Here is an 18,362-nt window from a genome sequence, read left to right as displayed (position 1 = left end):
GCAATTTAGTAGTTCACTTCCCACTAGGTATATTGGTATATGAGGCAGGCAGAGAGCTGACGGTTGCCCTTAGCTTTTGTTTCTGCATACAAGTATTCTGGCGGTACTTGGACAGAGGGCCAAGAGATACAGATCTCGTCAGGTTGACTATTTAGAGTATTTCATGTTGACTGGCAAATCCTTAGCCTTTTTGTTCGTTCTAATTTAAAACAAAGACTTAGCTGTAATGCTCACATTAGCAGCACAGATTATAAGAAAAACAGGGAGGGGGTAAATATAACTATACCTTTTCAGAGATTTAATGCAAATTCACAAATGAGCACTTAACTAACAATTATAAGGAACCCATTAATTTGAAAATTATAACTTTCTTGGCTAGCCATTTCTAATATGGAAATGGTTACATAATACCTACTTTAATAACAACAGAAAAATCAAACATTAAATGTAGGATTGATTTTATTACTTTTGAGTATATAACATTATGGCATTGTACATTTTTAGCTGTTTCTTAACCTTTGATTTATATATGTAAATAAATATATAGGAAATGTGGACATATTTGTGGCTCACATAAAATTTATATATACATTTATATAGAATTTATTTCTATTTAATCTATATATTTTTATGTACTTAAAAAAATCTATCTACTTAGTCACACAGATGTGTAACTGCCATCTTAAGAGTGTTTGCTTTTCAAAAATGTTGACTTTAATTTATAGGTACATGTCTTTATAAAATAGTAATTTTAACAAAAAATTGAATTGGATTGACATCTGAAATTAAGCAGACATTAACACTATTTTCATTAATCTTTCTCTTTTACCCTTTATCCTTGATTATTAAACATTATTTTAGTTAGTTTATAATGTAGCCCTGACCAGATAGCTCGGTTGGTCAGAGCATGGTCCTGATATGCAAAGGTTGCAGGTTCGATCCCTGGTCAGGACACATATAGAAACAGATCGATGTTTCTGTCTCTCTCTCCTACTTCCTCTCTCTCTAAAATGAGTAACTTTTAAAAATAATAATGTAATATGTGGGATATGTATAAAATATTAAGGATATAAAATTATTTTTATTCTTAATCATGGTACATAAACGAATATTAATATCAGGTACCTGAAATACATAGTTATTTTGTATATTAAAAAATATATTTGATTCGATCACAAAGTTAAATTTATAGGGCTAGGGAGGATTTCTCTTTAAACTGAATGATAATTTGAAGTAGAGGATCAGGTTATGCAGAATTTAAAGGAGACTGTCCACTTCACACTAGAATTAAAGCATATTTCAGAAAATTTGATATCTTTTTACTCATCTAATAGTTTCATAAATAATAAATTTATTGTGTGGGAAAAATAGATGTCAAACTTGTTCAATTTTGACTTCTAAGAGAGTGTTGACGCTTTCAGTGTTTTCAGTGCGGTAAGTGGTATTTCACTTACTAGCTACAATGTTTCTATCCCAGGGATTCAGCTGGTTGCTAGCTAGAGCACATTAATCGAATTTCCCTGTTGTGCTAGTAGAAGAGTAATCCTGGAGAAACAAACATTCCATTTCAGCATTCTTACTGAGAGTAAAATCCACAGTAGACTTTTACGGCTTTGTTGTTTAAGCTGCAGTTTCCTTTAAACGCTGCCTTGAGCACACGTCCCATTTTGACAGCGCACTATATTGCTCTAGGCAGCCATCATTTTTAGGAAGGCAGAAACTGGACGTGGCTTAAGTCTGAGGGTGGCTAGGGAATCTGACCTACCACTCAGGGCTGTAGATTTCGGGTCCTTTAGGATAAGAAGTTAGGAGGATGTCAGTGATCTTGTTTTTAATATGAGTATAATTCGTTTTTTTAAGTACCCTTTCATTCTGCACATACTTTTAGGTGATCAGTGTTGTCTGCAGGATTGTGAGGTCAGGCCCTGTGAAGTTGGGGCACTGTATTGCTAGCACTCTGCTGTTCCCTGTTTGACCAGCGCACCGGCTCTTGAGCATTTAGATTATTGCCAATTTAAAAAAAATTTTATTTAGAAAATTACATTTAATGGGGTGACATTGATCATGAAGAGTACATAAATGGCACTTCTAGGGTTATTAATATATGTTCTGTTCCTCTTTTTTTTATCTTGCCTTCTCACAATAAAAGAAAATAGAAGTAATAGAAGTATATAAGTGTAAGGAGAAAAAGTTATCTCTCAGTGTCTATCTTTAGAACAATAGCACAAAGCCTCAGTAGTATGAGGAAGACTTTTCTATTTCCTTTTATCATTTGGTATTGTTCTTTGCGAGTCCCATGCCTTGTAAATGCCCGCATTACTTTTTTATTATAAACACCTCCAGCATCCCCAGGGCTCGTCACTGGCCGTTCGGCGCCTTTGCGCAGGCCCGTTCCCTCGCAGAGGCGGAGCGGGGGGCTGGCCGTGGAAGGAAGCCAGGTCTGACTCATCTCGGGTTCTGACTCACGCAGTCTCAGGGAGAAGTGGTGGCAGGAACACGGCCACCACCCTCCCCGTGACTTGCCCTGCCACTATCTGGTGACATCCTCAGTATGACCCGTGGCTGCCAGCTCTCACCAGAAGTCACGGAGCACACCAGTGAGGTGCCAGGCACGCCGTCCGCGCCCAGGTGGCTTAGAGCAGCACCGTGAATGAAAAGTAACGGAAGAGCGAGGGGGGTTGGATTCGTTGGCTAAGGCTGCTGTAAACGAGTGCCACACACTGGGTGGCATCAGCGGCAGAAATGCACTGTCTCTCGGTCTGGAGGCTGGAAGTCCAAGACCAGAGGGTCAGCAGAGTTGGTTCCGTTTGAGGGCTGGGACAGAGAAATGGGTCCCGTGCCTCTCCTCTAGCATCTGGTGACTTACTGACAGTCTGGGACATCCGTTGGCTTCCAGAAACATCACCCCGATCTCCGCCTTCTTCTCATGGTGCGCTCACTACAAAGGTGTTTGTGCTGGAATCTCCCTCTGTCACAAGGACACCGGTCCCATTGGATCGAGTCTTACCCTAACAGCCTCTTTTTAACTGGATTACTTCTGTAAAGATCCTGTCTCCAAACGAGGTCATTCTGAGGTGCTGAGGGTTAAGGACGCTGCCCTGACTTTTGGAGGGCGATACAATTCAGCCCACACCAGGTCAAGAAGTGCGAGGGAGTTCGATGCTGTGAACCCCCGGAGGCATCAGGGTTCATTCGCTGCTCGTTGACGGCTCCCTTGTCCATCTGCTCTGTTGTTGACATGAGCCGCTGGGACAGGTGGGATAGTGGTCGTGAGCACTCATGTAGGCAGGCCAGTCACTGCTGTAAAGAGTGTACCTGGGAGTCAAAGCCGAGAGCAGAGTGGGCACCGTTTCAGGAAGGGTCGCCAGTGACCAGAGCGGGAAGGCGTCAGGGAAGCTCCTGCTCACACATGAAGTCCGGGGTTGGCTTCCGATCGGGCAGTGTTGTTGTTTGCTGACTTAAGTCACTTTCCTGTGAAAGACGAGTCTGGCAAGAGCGACAGTGCCTTTGTGGGAGTGCTGCGTTCTAGAGCGACGGTGCCTTTGTGGGAGTGCTGCGTTCTAGAGCGACGGTGCCTTTGTGGGAATGCTGTGTTCCAGAGCGACGGTGCCTTTGTGGGAATGCTGTGTTCTAGAGCGACGGTGCCTTTGTGGGAATGCTGTGTTCAAGAGCGACGGTGCCTTTGTGGGAATGCTGTGTTCAAGAGCGACGGTGCCTTTGTGGGAATACTGTGTTCTAGAGCGACGGTGCCTTTGTGGGAATGCTGTGTTCTAGAGCGAAGGTGCCTTTGTGGGAATGCTGTGTTCTAGAGCGGCAGTGCCTTTGTGGGAATGCTGTGTTCAAGAGTGACGGTGCCTTTGTGGGAATACTGTGTTTTTTTTTTCTTTTTGAAAGGAGATGTAATATTTATAGAAAGAAGTTGTGGAAGATATTCTCAGATTTTTGTTAAAGGGCAGATACATTAGACCAGGAGTCTGGAACCTTTTTGGCTGAGAGAGCCATGAACGCCACATATTTAAAAATGTAATTCCGGGAGAGCCATACAACGACTCATGTAGGTTACGTATTATCCAATAAAAATTTGGTGTTGTCCCGGAGGACAGCTGTGATTGGCTCCAGCCACCCGCAACCATGAACATGAGTGGTAGGAAATGAATGGATTGTAATACATGAGAATGTTTTATATTTTTAACATTTTTTTATTAAAGATTTGTCTGCGAGCCAGATGCAGCCATCAAAAGAGCTACATCTGGTTCGTGAGCCATAGGTTCCTGACCCCTGCATTATACCTATATCTGTACATTTAAACTAAAAAACTGACAGTGTACAGATAAAAATAGAGTGCGTGCAAGTTACTCTTTAACTTGCAAGTAAAGACGGACTAAATACGCTGAAGTGCGTGCCCGCTGGCGCCCGTCTGAGGTTGGCAAGCTCTGTGCTTTGTCGAGCGGTGGCAGCCAGAGCCCTGCACAGCCCCTGCCCTTAGGAAGCTCGGGACCCACGTGCACCTGTCCTGCTGCACCTGGTTGATAATGAAGGCACCGGCAGGGGGCTGCGGGCGCAGGAGCCTGGTTCGCTCCTCGCGTGCCCGAGGGAGTAGCAGACACCCGGAGCCGACGGCTGAGGGCTGGCTGTGTTCTTAGGGAGGCGCAGGGCAGGGTAAGACGGGAGGAAGGGTGTCCTGGGAGGATTGACATCTGCAGAGGCCCAGAGGTGGAGAGACCACGACCCACTCCTGCGTGGATCGAGTCCACTAAAGCCTGCGTCACACGTCAGCAGGGACAATTCAGCATACACAGATGGCGATGTTAGAACCCCTCGCAAACCTCAGCTGACCTGTTTATTGACCTATTTTGGTAAATTAAAAGTGGCAGCTCTCAGGCCCTGGCAGGTTGGCTCAGTGGTGGAGCGTCGGCCTGGTGTGCAGGAGTCCCGGGTTCGAATTCTGGCCAGGGCACACAGGAGAAGCACCCATCTGCTTCTCCACCCCTCCCCCTCTCCTTCCTCTGTCTCTCTCTTCCCTTCCCGCAGCCGAGGCTCCATTGGAGCAAAGATGGCCCGGGTGCTGAGGATGGCTCCTTGGCCTCTGCCTCAGACACTAGACTGGCTCTGGATGCAACAGAGCAATGCCCCAGATGGGCAGAGCATCGCCCCCTGGTGGGCATGCCAGGTGGATCCCAGCCGGGCACATGCGGGAGTCTGTCTGCCTGCCTCCCCGTTTCCAACTTCAGAAAAATACAAAAAAAAAAAAAAAAGTTGCAGCTCTCGTGACAGGTGATTCCAAAATCTAGTCAAGCATCAGATCACCTGTGGGAACCCTTTTAAAAATACAGATTTTTTTTTCAGCATATTCGCCCCAGAAATTCTAATTCAGGAAGTCTGGGGAGGAGCCTAGGAGGACGCTGGCCACTCTTTACATCTCCCCTGATGATCTGCGCTTCCTCGGCCACGGACAGGGCCCAGTTTTTTGCAGGAGACATTCTGGGACTTCATTTGAAATGCTCAGCAGTGAGGTTTCAGTGGGGAGCTGGTAGCACCCCTTTCTTCCCTTGGAGTAGGTGTTCCAGGGCCCGAGGAAATTGCATGTGTAGTCCTCTCTCTCTCTTCTGGGTGTGGAGAGAGGGACAGGAACATCGAGCTGCTCCTGCACGGGCTCTGATGGCGGAATCGAACCAACCACCTCCGTGCTTTGGGACAATACTCCAGCCAGCCGGATTCCAGCCAGGGCTTAATTTTTATTGATTTTTAGGGGGAGCGGGAGGGTGAAGGAAGCATTCATTTGTTGCTCCACGCAGTCGTGCACTCTTTGGCTGCTCCCCGTGCACCCTGACCGGCAACAGAACCCACAACCTCCTCCTTTCGGAGCGACGAGCTCAACCGCCTGCGCTGACCGCCCGGGTGCGCGCATGCGCAGTCTCCCGCCTGCACCTCATGCGCTGTGCAAACCGAAGCCAGACTGAGCGGCTGGGCGTTGGGAGGAGCGCGCGGAAAGGCCACCGCCGAGAGCACCGTAGAGTCGCTCCAGCCCACGGATCTCCTCGGGGGAGACCCAAGTTCTTGACCTCAAAAGCCCTTCACATTCAGAAGCTGTGGAACCAGAGGGCTTCTGTATGTCTATCCATATTTATTGCATTAGAAATTAAAACAAATGTTAAACATCTTTGGTAATTCTAAAATAAACTCATTACCTATGAACAGGAACAACGATTTTATGCAAAGTAGGTGTATATTTCAAAATAAAAAATTAGAATGAGATTGTTTTACCTTTTTGAGGCAGTTTGTTGCGATGTCACACATTATGTGTCCTCTGGGAAACTGCCTTTTGTACTCATCCAAGAATGAGTGAAGAAAAGCAAATAATTTCTTAGTTTTGTGAAAGTGGTTTTGACCTGTGGCTCACCCGAGAGAACCGCGGGTCCCTCCAGGGATATTGTCTGTGAAGGCCGCGGGCAGACCACCCAGCACGGCCCGGCATCCACACGCACCGAGGGTGCCCACGTTCCTGCACCCCGGTGTGCACGCCGCTGCCTGGCGCCTGGCCACCGCCTCAGCTCCTCAGAGGAAAGCCCCTGAGAGGAGATCGGGACAGTGTTGCGTTCTAAGGATTACTCGATTTGAAGCAGACTTCAAATGAACACAGAGAAGGCAGCTGTTTGTCGAATGAACAAATGTTATACGGCATTGTGTCCCATAATCGGCTAAGAATAGCCATCTTGGCAGGTGACCATTTGGAATCAGTGATCATGTCCAAATCAATCAATATTCGGAAGCTAGCATTCCAAATAAGGAGAGCACTGGATCGTGGGCAGGATCGTGGGCTCTGGACCCGGAAAGCTTAGTCTGAAGCTGCAGGGATGATGGGCAGGTGACAGCCCTCGGGGCCTCAGTCCCCGCCCGCCGCTGTAAGCTGAGAGTGAGGACGTCAGTGGTTCCTTATCTTCATTTCCAAAATTCAGGCGCCTGTGAAAATGGAAGCTTCGTTTACAACTCATTGGATAGCTAAACCTGACCCGAGGAATGGGACACTGAAGCTGACCTGAACGGACTCGAAGCTCTTTTTATTTATTTTACCGGATACGACTCTGTGTGTGTTTTGCGCCAAAGATATAAATGTGTGATTGTGGGCTACTGTCCTAGACCTCGCTTGGTCTGTGTGTTACCAATGCTTCATAGTGAATCACACAGGTACTGAATTGCAAAACACAAGCTTGGGCCCGGATTTTGTCTAAGAGCTCGAGGGTGGGAATTCCCATGTCGGGGTTGGAGGGGCTACTGTACACCTGGGGTGTCCAGAACACTGCCTGCCCACAGAGCCATATTAGCTCCTGTTAAATAAGTGGGATTTTATTTCCAAGGAAGCAGAGAAACCGCTGAAAAAAAACCACCTCGTATTTTATGAACATTATCATATCAGTGAAAGATGAATTTCTGTCCCCCCCCACCTTCATTCTGGCAGTCGGGGGAGAAATGGGAGGCTACCCACTTCCTTCCGTGTACCAGGGAAATGGTAACGTGGGAGGGGCGGGACTGGCTTGTTGCCGGGCAGGTGTGGGAACCGGTGCCCATCAGTCAGTCATTCCTGCATGCCTGGTACTGCTGGGTACAAGGGCTGGGTGAACAGGTAAGCCCCAGCCTCCACCCCTCACCACTCCCGGGCTACTGGGAGGGGAGCAGTTGAACCAGGTGCTGTGCCAAATATTCATCTCGAACAGAACCAACCCAGTAACGCCCTGTAAGCAGGGTTTGCCAGGTAAATTGAGCTTTAGGTAAACAATAATTCTAAAATTACATGTGAAATGATTGCACGGGATGTACTTACACTACATGCGATGTTTGTCCTAGGCAATATTTGGGACATACTTAGAACCAAAAAAATGAAGGAAAAAAAGTGTTGTTTCTCTGAACCTGACATTTAACTGGGTGGTCTCTATTTTCCTTTGCTGAATCGGGCAACCTTAACGATAATCCTGGGCTATGTGCAGCCCTGTTGGCAAGCTCTAAGGAGGAAACACATGTTTCACTCATGGTGGGTAATTGAGTTTTTAAAGCAAGACGTGTTTAGCAGAGGTTACGGGCAGGGTTACAGACAGGGTTAAGGGAAGCCAGGGATGATGAAAGGCCTAAGGCCGGAGTGGTTACTACCCCAGGCTCTTTGGGGCAAGAAGAGGGAAAGAAATGGACAGGAGCAGCCCCCTGCCCAGAGAGGCGGGTGTTCCTTCAGCAGAGACCCATTGTGAAGGAAACTGGCAAAACCCACAGAACGGGACTGCGCTTCCTCCCCACTCAGCCCCTGCCCTGCGGTCCCCAGGGAGTGCCCCTCGCCACCTAGAGGTCAGAAGGCAAGGGGGACATCCTGGTGAGCAGGACTCTGGGGGGAGGAGGCACAGGGTCTGTGGGGGAGGGTGAGAAACAGTGGGAGGTGTCAGGACACTTCCTGTGTTGAGTTAGGAGCCAGGTGGAATGAGGAGGAGATGGCGAGAATGGAGCAAGGAAGGGAAGGACTGTGTGAGTCCGAAATTTGAAGGTCAAGGAGAAAGCGCAGCAGATGGTTTTCATCAGAAGTCATTTTGCTTCTCCCAGACAGTGTTTTCCCTCTGTAGGAAAACCAGCACATTCCTCGTAGCAACCGGAGGGGTCATGCCATGTGGCATTGGCACGGCCCCAGAGGTGAGCTCCTGCCTGCTCAGGGTCTGCTTACCTGGCCCCGGCCAGCTGCTGGCCGTGCTGGACCTTCCTCCGTCAAGGGGCAGGACAGGGTCGACAAGGAGTCTAGACAGTGGGGCCCCGCGCACAGCCCTGTCTCCACTCCCGTGAGGGCCTGGGGTGCTAAAATCCTGGGCCCGCAAGCTTGCATTTTGCCAGTGAAAATGGTTTGTGGTGATACTGTGTTACGAGCCGGTTGTTGGAAGGACAGTCTCGACGATGGTTCGAGTTTACGACGCTCACTCCCATAAAAACTTAGAAAAGCTGAGACGTGAGCATGCGGCTTGTGGTGTTAGCACTGTGTATGGACCACGTGGGCAAGCTGGTTTGGTTGTGAGGTGGAAGAGCACGCAGTCACGCGGCCTGCCTGAGGGAGTTGGTGTCCCCCAGTGTTACCCACGCCGTTTGGGACTCTTCAAAGCGCAAGTGGCCTATTTGTGTTAGGCTAGGCCGGGTATGTTTTGACTTGCGCCAGAATTCGGTTCTGTCACTGTCGTAGGAACAGAACTGTGTCGTAACCCGAGGACCCCTGGGTAGCAAGGCTGTTTGAACCCCGGCCCACTGGTGGCATGTGGACCCTTTCCTGGGGACTCTTCAAATAAATGCCTGCAGCCACCTGGAGAGGGGTCTGAAATGGCCTGGGCACTTCCGGTGCTCACCGGATGGGCACCAGGATGTGGGTGGAAACTAGTGAACGTGCCCCGGGCAGGGCACCTCTGTCCTCATGCACCTGACAGTCCATGCAGGCTGTCTGAGCCTGGGCTGACCGCCCTCTCTCCTGTTACTGTCCCAGGGGTCACTGTGGGTCACTGTCGCGCCTGTCCCCGGGGTCACTGTCGCGCCTGTCCCCGGGGTCACTGTCGCGCCTGTCCCCGGGGTCACTGTCACACCTATCCCCGGGGGTCACTGTCGCTCCTGTCCCCGGGGTCACTGTCGCGCCTGTCCCCGGGGTCACTGTCGCGCCTGTCCCCGGGGGTCACTGTCGCGCCTGTCCCGGGGACACTGTCGCGCCTGTCCCCGGGGACACTGTCGCGCCTGTCCCCGGGGGTCACTGTCGCGCCTGTCCCCGGGGACACTGTCGCGCCTGTCCCGGGGGACACTGTCGCTCCTGTCCCCGGGGACACTGCCGCACCTGTCCCCGGGGTCACTGTCGCGCCTGTCCCCGGGGTCACTGTCGCGCCTGTCCCGGGGACACTGTCGCGCCTGTCCCCAGGGAAACTGTCGCTCCTGTCCCCGGGGGTCACTGTCGCTCCTGTCCCCGGGGACACTGTCGCTCCTGTCCCGGGGGTCACTGCCGCTCCTGTCCCCGGGGACACTGTCGCACCTGTTCCCGGGGACACTGCCGCTCCTGTCCCCGGGGACACTGCCGCTCCTGTTCCCGGGGACACTGCCGCTCCTGTCCCCGGGACACTGCCGCTCCTGTCCCCGGGGACACTGCCGCTCCTGTTCCCGGGGTCACTGTCGCACCTGTCCCGGGGACACTGTCGCTCCTGTCCCCAGGGAAACTGTCGCTCCTGTCCCCGGGGGTCACTGTCGCTCCTGTCCCCGGGGACACTGTCGCACCTGTCCCGGGGGACACTGCCGCTCCTGTCCCCGGGGACACTGTCGCACCTGTTCCCGGGGACACTGCCGCTCCTGTCCCCGGGACACTGCCGCTCCTGTCCCGGTGGACACTGCCGCTCCTGTCCCCGGGGACACTGCCGCTCCTGTTCCCGGGACACTGCCGCTCCTGTCCCCGGAGGTCACTGTCGCGCCTGTCCCCGGGTCACTGTCGCGCCTGTCCCCGGGGACACTGTCGCTCCTGTCCCGGGGTCACTGTCGCTCCTGTCCCCGGGGTCACTGTTGCTCCTGTCCCTGGTGTCACTGTCGCTCCTGCTCACGGGGCAGCTGGCTGACCCTGGGGTCACTGCCACTCCTGTCCCCAGGGTCACTGCAGCTCCTGTCCCCTGGGTCACTGTGGTTCCTGTCCCCTGGGTCACTGTGGCTCCTGTGTGGGGCCGCCGGCTGACCGCCCTCTCTCCCACGCTGACCCCGGTTCACTGTGGCTCCTGTATGGGGCCGCCGGCTGACCGCCCTCTCTCCCATGCTGACCCCGGGTCACTGTGGCTCCCGCCCGCGGGGCCGCCGGCTGACCGCCCTCTCTCCCACGCTGACCCCGGGTCACTGTGGCTCCCGCCCGCGGGGCCGCCGGCTGACCGCCCTCTCTCCCACGCTGACCCCGGGTCACTGTGGCTCCCGCCCGCGGGGCCGCCGGCTGACCGCCCTCTCTCCCATGCTGACCCCGGGTCACTGTGGCTCCCGCCCGCGGGGCCGCCGGCTGACCGCCCTCTCTCCCACGCTGACCCCGGGTCACTGTGGCTCCTGTGTGGGGCCGCCGGCTGACCGCCCTCTCTCCCACGCTGACCCCGGGTCACTGTGGCTCCTGTGTGGGGCCGCCGGCTGACCGCCCTCTCTCCCACGCTGACCCCGGGTCACTGTGGCTCCTGTGTGGGGCCGCCGGCTGACCGCCCTCTCTCCCATGCTGACCCCGGGTCACTGTGGTTCCCGCCCGCGGGGCCGCCGGCTGACCGCCCTCTCTCCCACGCTGACCCCGGGTCACTGTGGCTCCCGCCCGCGGGGCCGCCGGCTGACCGCCCTCTCTCCCACGCTGACCCCGGGTCACTGTGGCTCCCGCCCGCGGGGCCGCCGGCTGACCGCCCTCTCTCCCACGCTGACCCCGGGTCACTGTGGCTCCCGCCCGCGGGGCCGCCGGCTGACCGCCCTCTCTCCCACGCTGACCCCGGGTCACTGTGGCTCCCGCCCGCGGGGCCGCCGGCTGACCGCCCTCTCTCCCATGCTGACCCCGGGTCACTGTGGCTCCCGCCCGCGGGGCCGCCGGCTGACCGCCCTCTCTCCCACGCTGACCCCGGGTCACTGTGGCTCCTGTGTGGGGCCGCCGGCTGACCGCCCTCTCTCCCACGCTGACCCCGGGTCACTGTGGCTCCCGCCTGTGGGGCCGCCGGCTGACCGCCCTCTCTCCCACGCTGACCCCAGGTCACTGTGGCTCCTGTGTGGGGCCGCCGGCTGACCGCCCTCTCTCCCATGCTGACCCCGGGTCACTGTGGTTCCCGCCCGCGGGGCCGCCGGCTGACCGCCCTCTCTCCCACGCTGACCCCGGGTCACTGTGGCTCCTGTATGGGGCCGCCGGCTGACCGCCCTCTCTCCCACGCTGACCCCGGGTCACTGTGGCTCCCGCCCGCGGGGCCGCCGGCTGACCGCCCTCTCTCCCACGCTGACCCCGGGTCACTGTGGCTCCCGCCCGCGGGGCCGCCGGCTGACCGCCCTCTCTCCCACGCTGACCCTGGGTCACTGTGGCTCTCGCCCGCGGGGCCGCCGGCTGACCGCCCTCTCTCCCACGCTGACCCCGGGTCACTGTGGCTCTCGCCCGTGGGGCCGCCGGCTGACCGCCCTCTCTCCCACGCTGACCCCGGGTCACTGTGGCTCCCGCCCGCGGGGCCGCTGGCTGACCGCCCTCTCCTGTCCGTTGCAGTTTCCCCGGCAAGGCCTGCAGCAGACTCAGCAGCAGCAGCAGACGGCCGCCCTGGTCCGGCAGCTCCAGAAGCAGCTTTCTAGTAAGTACCCCCCCACCCCCACCGCCCAACGGACAGCTTCTGGGAGGGTCAAAGCCAGCGGGCAGGCGAGCCAGGCCGGGCGGCCACTCACCCCTGCCCTGTCTTCCTCACCGCCTTGGACAATCTTGGGTTTTCTTCTGGGTGTTTTCATTTTGTTCTGATTTGGTTCGGTTTTGGTTTCAATGTTGCTTTTCCTAAAAAAGCCCCAATCTTTTTTTTTCCTTTTGAGTTTGGGCAAGATGTTCACTCCACCTGAACCGGGAAATGTTTCTTTCCATTTGGGGGCCCCCTGTGGAGCGGCAGGTGCCCCTTCTGTGAAACCGGAAGGGTCAGAGGACAGCGCGGCTGATGTCTGCAGGTTTACTGCTGGGGGAGTGAAGCGGCCTCCCAGAGGTCAGAGAGCTCCCGGCCAGCGTTAGACTGTCTCCTGGTCTCCGGGGCTGGGGCTGTTCTTACCACTGCACCACCCTACCCTCCCGATAACTCGGGCACTCAGACCTGCACCATAACAGGCGGCGCTCGTGCCCGCGGCCTGGCCTGCTGCGCGCTGTGCCGCCTCTAGGGTGCGCCCCGTCTGGTCACCAGCGGTGTGGCTCTGTGAGTCACAGGGCAGGGAGGGCTCCTAGGAGTGGGAGCCCGCTGGTGCCAGGAACGTTGGCCCGGAAGCCGGGAGACGGCTCTTCTGGTGCCCGCTCTGCCAGCGTCATCTGGACCGCGTCCCTCCTGGTCGGTGAGGCGATGCCCCAGAGTCGCAGTTCCTCCGGGTCCCGGGTCCTGCCTGCGCTGCTCTGGGTGCGGTGTTCAGGGCAGCGGTCCTGAAGGTGGTCACGCAGCTCCCAGGGTGTCCCGAGGAGAGGCGCCCGGTTCTGACCCGGTTCTGACCCGGTTCTGGCAGCGTGGTTTCAGTCTTCGTTTCCTGTCCCCCTCCCCTCCCTCGTGTCTCGACCAGGGCATAACCAACATCTTTTTCTTTTTTCTTTACAATATTGTCCTCTTATAACCTCATTTAAGTTCAGTTAAATCATGTACATCAGTATTTCCCAACTACGGTTTAATAGCTGTACCAACTACAAAGCGACTACGTATGTGGTTAAGACGCCCTTGTTTCAGTAATTCTCGAGTTCGTAGTTTTACACGGCCAAAGAAACAACAGAATGTTAAGGGCGAGACAGCGTGTTTATATTTTAGAGGTTTTTTCCTAGTGTTTAGAAATATAGTATGTACCTGTGGTCTTCATGTAGCACTCCCTACATAGAGACACATCTGCTCTTGTTTCCTGTTTCCAGAGCTCATGAAATGCAGCTTTTCTTTTTTAAACCATCGTTTATGGAGCTCTTTTCTTGGACCCAGGCACACTGTGACTTTACACGTGTTAATTCACTTAGTCCCTAAACCGCCCCATGAGATTAGATGTTATCACTGTCTCAGTCTTACAGATGAGGAAACAGTTTAGCACATGGACGTTGACTCATTGGCCCAAGGTTATTCAGCTAGGAGCAAGCGGCAGAGCTGGGACTTGAACCGGGAACCCAGCATCAGGCAGACTGCGCCTCAGTGCACTTAACCTCACCGCGCTTCACAGGCTTACAGATTGCAGGCCAGACCCTGCACCACAGGGCCCGCTGTGGGGCGGTGGTCCGGGACCGAGCCTGCAGTGTCCCCGCGGACACACACACTGCTGCTGGCAGCGACACCAGCCAACTTGGCTGAAAAATGACAAGTAAGCCGAGTGCCCACTGCACACCTCCAGGGGGCGCCTTTCCTGTGATACCCATGTGAATGGTCCCATCAGAGTTATTCAAGCAGGAGCTGTGTCTAATCCTGTTTCTTTTTTCCTTTTGTACCTACTGGCTCTTGGTGTGTGTGTGTGTGTGTGTGCGCGTGCGCGTGTCCACTGTGCACAGGCACACACTGAGACAGCACATACAAGTGGCTCTTGCACTTGCGTACACTCTTGCATGATTCTCTTTTGACCCCTTGCAGAAAATGACCCTGTTTCAAGCTACTTTTCTTGCCTCTTATAATGTCCGTGTTAAGGCAGATCCGTTGGCGTGCCTTCATAGGAATTTTGAGAACTTGCAATGTTTTTGTGATACTTAGTTTTTTTGAATGTCAGTATTGGGCTGTGCCTCCGTTCAGAGACGGAGACCAATGACCCCGCCCCCAGGGTGGCCCTCTGGTGGAGGCGGCCTGCTGCAGGATGAACTCAGCTGCCCGCCTCCACCCCACCGTGGGGTCTCCAGGCCGGCGCCCTGCTCTCTCAGGCCAGCACTGGGCACAGTGACAGGAGGGTCCCATCTCTCCGTGGCATGATTTCACCCCCACAGTTTCATTCGGATTTATTTTTCTCCTTAGGTAACCAGCCCCAGCAAGGAGTGACTCCCTACGGGCATCCTCCGCACTTCTGACCCGGCAGGAGGACCAGACGGGCCGTTTTACCTGCGCACTGAGAAGCAGCTCAGATTTCCTGCGTCAGTCAGCCGTCTCTAGACACGCCCCGTGCTCTGTTTCTCTGAAGGTTTCTTATGGTTTATGCTACACTGCGTACAAAGGCGTTAAAAAAAAAAGCAAAAGGAGGAGGCGTGGTTTGGTTTTTGTCGTTTTCGGCATTAAAATAGGTTGGAAAGTGTGGATCCAGAAAGAGTTTGGTAGCGGACTTTTTGAAATGGTGCTTTTTTTTTTTTTTGGAATCCGTAGTTACAGAAAGAATGAATGACGGTGGATATAAAATATTTACATATTCATGAAGGAAGGGTTTATTTCCTTTTCTATTTCAAACTGTGCCGGACCAAACTGCTGATCTGAAAGGCGTGTCAGTTCTTGACGGAAAAGCCACCTGTTGATCCCGCTCTCACCTTTGACGGTGAAATGGACGTTTCTTTGCATCGCTCTAGTTTGAAATGTTTGTAATCCCATGAGCACTTTAAAAACTTTGTTCTTATTTATGTAGGATTTTTCTTCGCTTGGTTGTGGTCAGCAGGTGCTGACACAGATTGTCGCTCAGTACTTGCAGATCTTAGGCCGAGTTGGTACTTGAACCAGGGCTTCTGTGAGCGCCACCCTGAGACGTGCAGGAGCCTGTTAGAAGTAGCTCTACGCAGATGTGTTTTCGGTGGGAAGGTCAATGACCACAGTCCCTGTGAAGGGCCAGTGTGTAAATTCCAAAGTTCCCGAGCGAACCACAGTGGAATTGTTCCAATTATTTATTGCCAGATTTGGCAAAAAATGACTGTGTCCAGTTTGGGTTCTCCTGACTCTTATGCCAACTGGAGGGGAAAATATATATATATGTATATATATAAAATCTCGCAGCTGGCCTGAGATTCCACACTGCTCAAACTTGACGAGGTTTTCAGGGAATCTGGCCCCCATGTCCAGAAGGCTCTGGTTTTCATAAAAGATGTACTTGCTGTTTATTTTGTATGGTAAGTATTTGCTATTTTGAATTTAATTATTAACGTTGGTGTCAGTCTTGGTTGTGTATTGCATATACTGTATTTATAAATTGGTGCAAAAAGCACAAGTAAAGTAAATTATACATCAAATTTATTATAAAGAAATAGTAACTATTTTAACTTTGTTCAAGTATGTGGTAATTTGCTCCTATTAGAGTAAAAAAAAAAAATACAGTAAATTATTATCAGTTTGTGTAACTTAAGAGTATTCCATATAATATTTTTTTAGATTTAGATGCATAAAATTTTGAATGTGAAAACCGCAGGGCATTCTGAAACACATGTGGGCATCTTGTCCCATGTTCTGTTGTTAACTCCTATTCTTCTGCCATATGATCCTACACATCACATAGTCACGCATACTGTGAATAGATGCGTCTGTAATGAGCAAATCATGTAGAACTACTTTTTCTTTCCCTCAGTGTAACTAGTGCAACTTCAGTAGACCATCTCTTTTGCAAAGCATTATATAAACAATTTGTATCTTCCTAGGTGAGTTACTCATTGCACAGTTGACTCATGCATACAACCTCAGACACGTGTCCGCTTACTTTGCTGGGGCAGCATCCATGGGAACCGCTTTGTACACTGTGAACCTGTCGTTCCAGCCTGCTCATTTCCTGTTTACTCTAGGCTGGAAAAGACTTTGCCAAAACATTAAAGACCATTCTTTTCACTAAATTCACATATCCTATCTGCTTTCAGAAGAAGCACCTTTACACTTCAGCTGGTTTTGCATATCAGGAATTTGGGTTTGTTTTTGTTTTTCCCTCACAAGAGGCTCCTGTCGAGTTCAGGAAGTTGTTTTTCTTCAGGTTGCTACATCCATAGAATGACGGCCTTGGCCAAACAACAGAATTGGGAACATTGCGCCTAGTGAGTGAGTCATGTTTCATCCCCATTGTGGTTTTCTTTCTTTTCAAGAATGATTGGTATCTTTTTAAGTCAGTTTGCAGTTTGAACCATCTATTTTTTGTAGCTCAGTGTTGCAGCACAGCAGTAACACTGTTGCAAAGATGAGTGTTAGAGTAGCAGCGCTTTTGTGTGCACTTCCTAGTTTTCAGAAGTGAGTGGGCTCAGTTGATTACCTTGCACACAAAGCTGTGAGGGGTGCATTCTTTTGTTGTGTTTCCCTCTCTTTTGGGGGTGAGGAAGCTCAGTCGTGGGGGGCCACAGAGATTCCAGGGACAGTTGAGGGAAAACCTACCGCTGGCTTTCCCCTGCGTATAAAGACCACAGCGGAAAATTTTAATCTAGTACTTATCGTATTACACTTAATCCTCTATCCTAAAAGGTTTCTTTTTTTTTTTTTTTTTTTTTAAGCAAATGCATTAATCACAAGGGAAAGCCCTGTTTTTAACAAAAACTAGTGATTTGCTTCATGAAAGAGAGAGAGGGCATTATCTTAGGATAAATCAAAGTTCCCATCCCTTAACTGTAAGACTTGGAAGCAGAACAGAGCTGGACACAAGAAGCCCTTGGACGTACCTGTTTGTTTACACCCTGAGCCTGTTTCTAACCGAGTGGCATTTGTCCTTTTACTTTCTCCTCTTGGCCCGGAAGTAGAGGAAGATCACGGTTAGGATGAGCATCCTCCGACTTCCTGCGGCCGGCCGGCCCCAGGATCCCACCGTCCGAGAGAGGGGCCCACTGGACGCTGGTGGAAGGGGGCCTCAATGAAGTGAGCACCCTGTACTTAGGTCTCAGGTGATTGGCAGGGGCCGATGTAGCACTCGGTTCTGTGTCCTGAGACAGCTCAGCCAGACCAAGGGCTTTCTCCTCTCCTTCCCTTACTAAGGCTCCTCTATCTAGTTCTTCTCAAGTGAGAGATGACTTTTCAGACAGAGGCTGGAGGAATTACACTGGAGAATCCCAGCCTCTGAGATGAGAGAAGATGTGTCATAATGTTCCCCAAAGTAATTCAGGTTGAATCAAGCACGTAATATAAGCGAACTCAGAAAATTACAAAGGCAACGTTTTGTGTAGGGTGGAAGGAGTTTTAAGGATGGTGAAACTTCCTTGTATAATTAGGTCTAGAGTCCCATCCCCGCCCACCCCAGGATCACCACTTAAAGACAGACTGCCCGAGGCCATGGTTCTTCCTCGGAAACCTTTCCTTAGATTTTACAAGTACGGGTGTTAAGTTGCTTTTTGACATGTGGAAAAGTTAGCCTTGAGATTTACGTGCACTCACAGAAACCATCCTTGTGTTCCCCGACACTGGGAATTTCCGGTGTGCGCAGTACGGCGAGTCATAAACCAGTTCAGTGCTAATTTTCTCTGTGCTTTTGGTAAAATACGTATAAAACCAACCACAAGATATTTAGACGTCAGAATGGCAAACTTAGGTCCAGACTGCACATTTCGTCCTCTCCATCGTCTGTCATCGTCGGTGTCGGTGCCGTGCTGGTGACGCAGACAGAGGGACGCGGGACACCGGGATCGAAAGAGAAGGTCCGTTCAGTGAAGGGGTTGGGGACGTGAGCCATTTGTTGTTTTATAGCGGACAGTTTCCTCTTAATGTTCATTGTTATTTGTTGCCAAAAATAAAAAGTGCCTTAAAAGTTTGTTTTGAGATCCATTAAAAGAATCA

General features: G+C 52.1%; 1 protein-coding gene across 1 annotated transcript in view; it reads left to right on the top strand.

The window, feature by feature from the left end:
- The window catches only part of MED12L (mediator complex subunit 12L), a 363,243-nt gene extending 344,898 nt beyond the window's left edge, over window positions 1-18,345 (top strand). The window contains exons 44-45 of the mRNA XM_066347273.1: window positions 12,233-12,314; window positions 14,670-18,345. Of these exons, the coding sequence (XP_066203370.1) occupies window positions 12,233-12,314; window positions 14,670-14,722 (135 nt within the window). The 3' untranslated portion in view covers window positions 14,723-18,345. The remainder of the gene's footprint in view (window positions 1-12,232; window positions 12,315-14,669) is intronic.
- Window positions 18,346-18,362: the final 17 nt, after the last annotated feature.

The sequence above is a fragment of the Saccopteryx leptura genome, chromosome 8 (genome assembly GCF_036850995.1).
Source record: "Saccopteryx leptura isolate mSacLep1 chromosome 8, mSacLep1_pri_phased_curated, whole genome shotgun sequence".
Lineage (NCBI taxonomy): Eukaryota > Metazoa > Chordata > Mammalia > Chiroptera > Emballonuridae > Saccopteryx > Saccopteryx leptura.
This window is presented reverse-complemented; position numbering and strand designations above follow the sequence as displayed.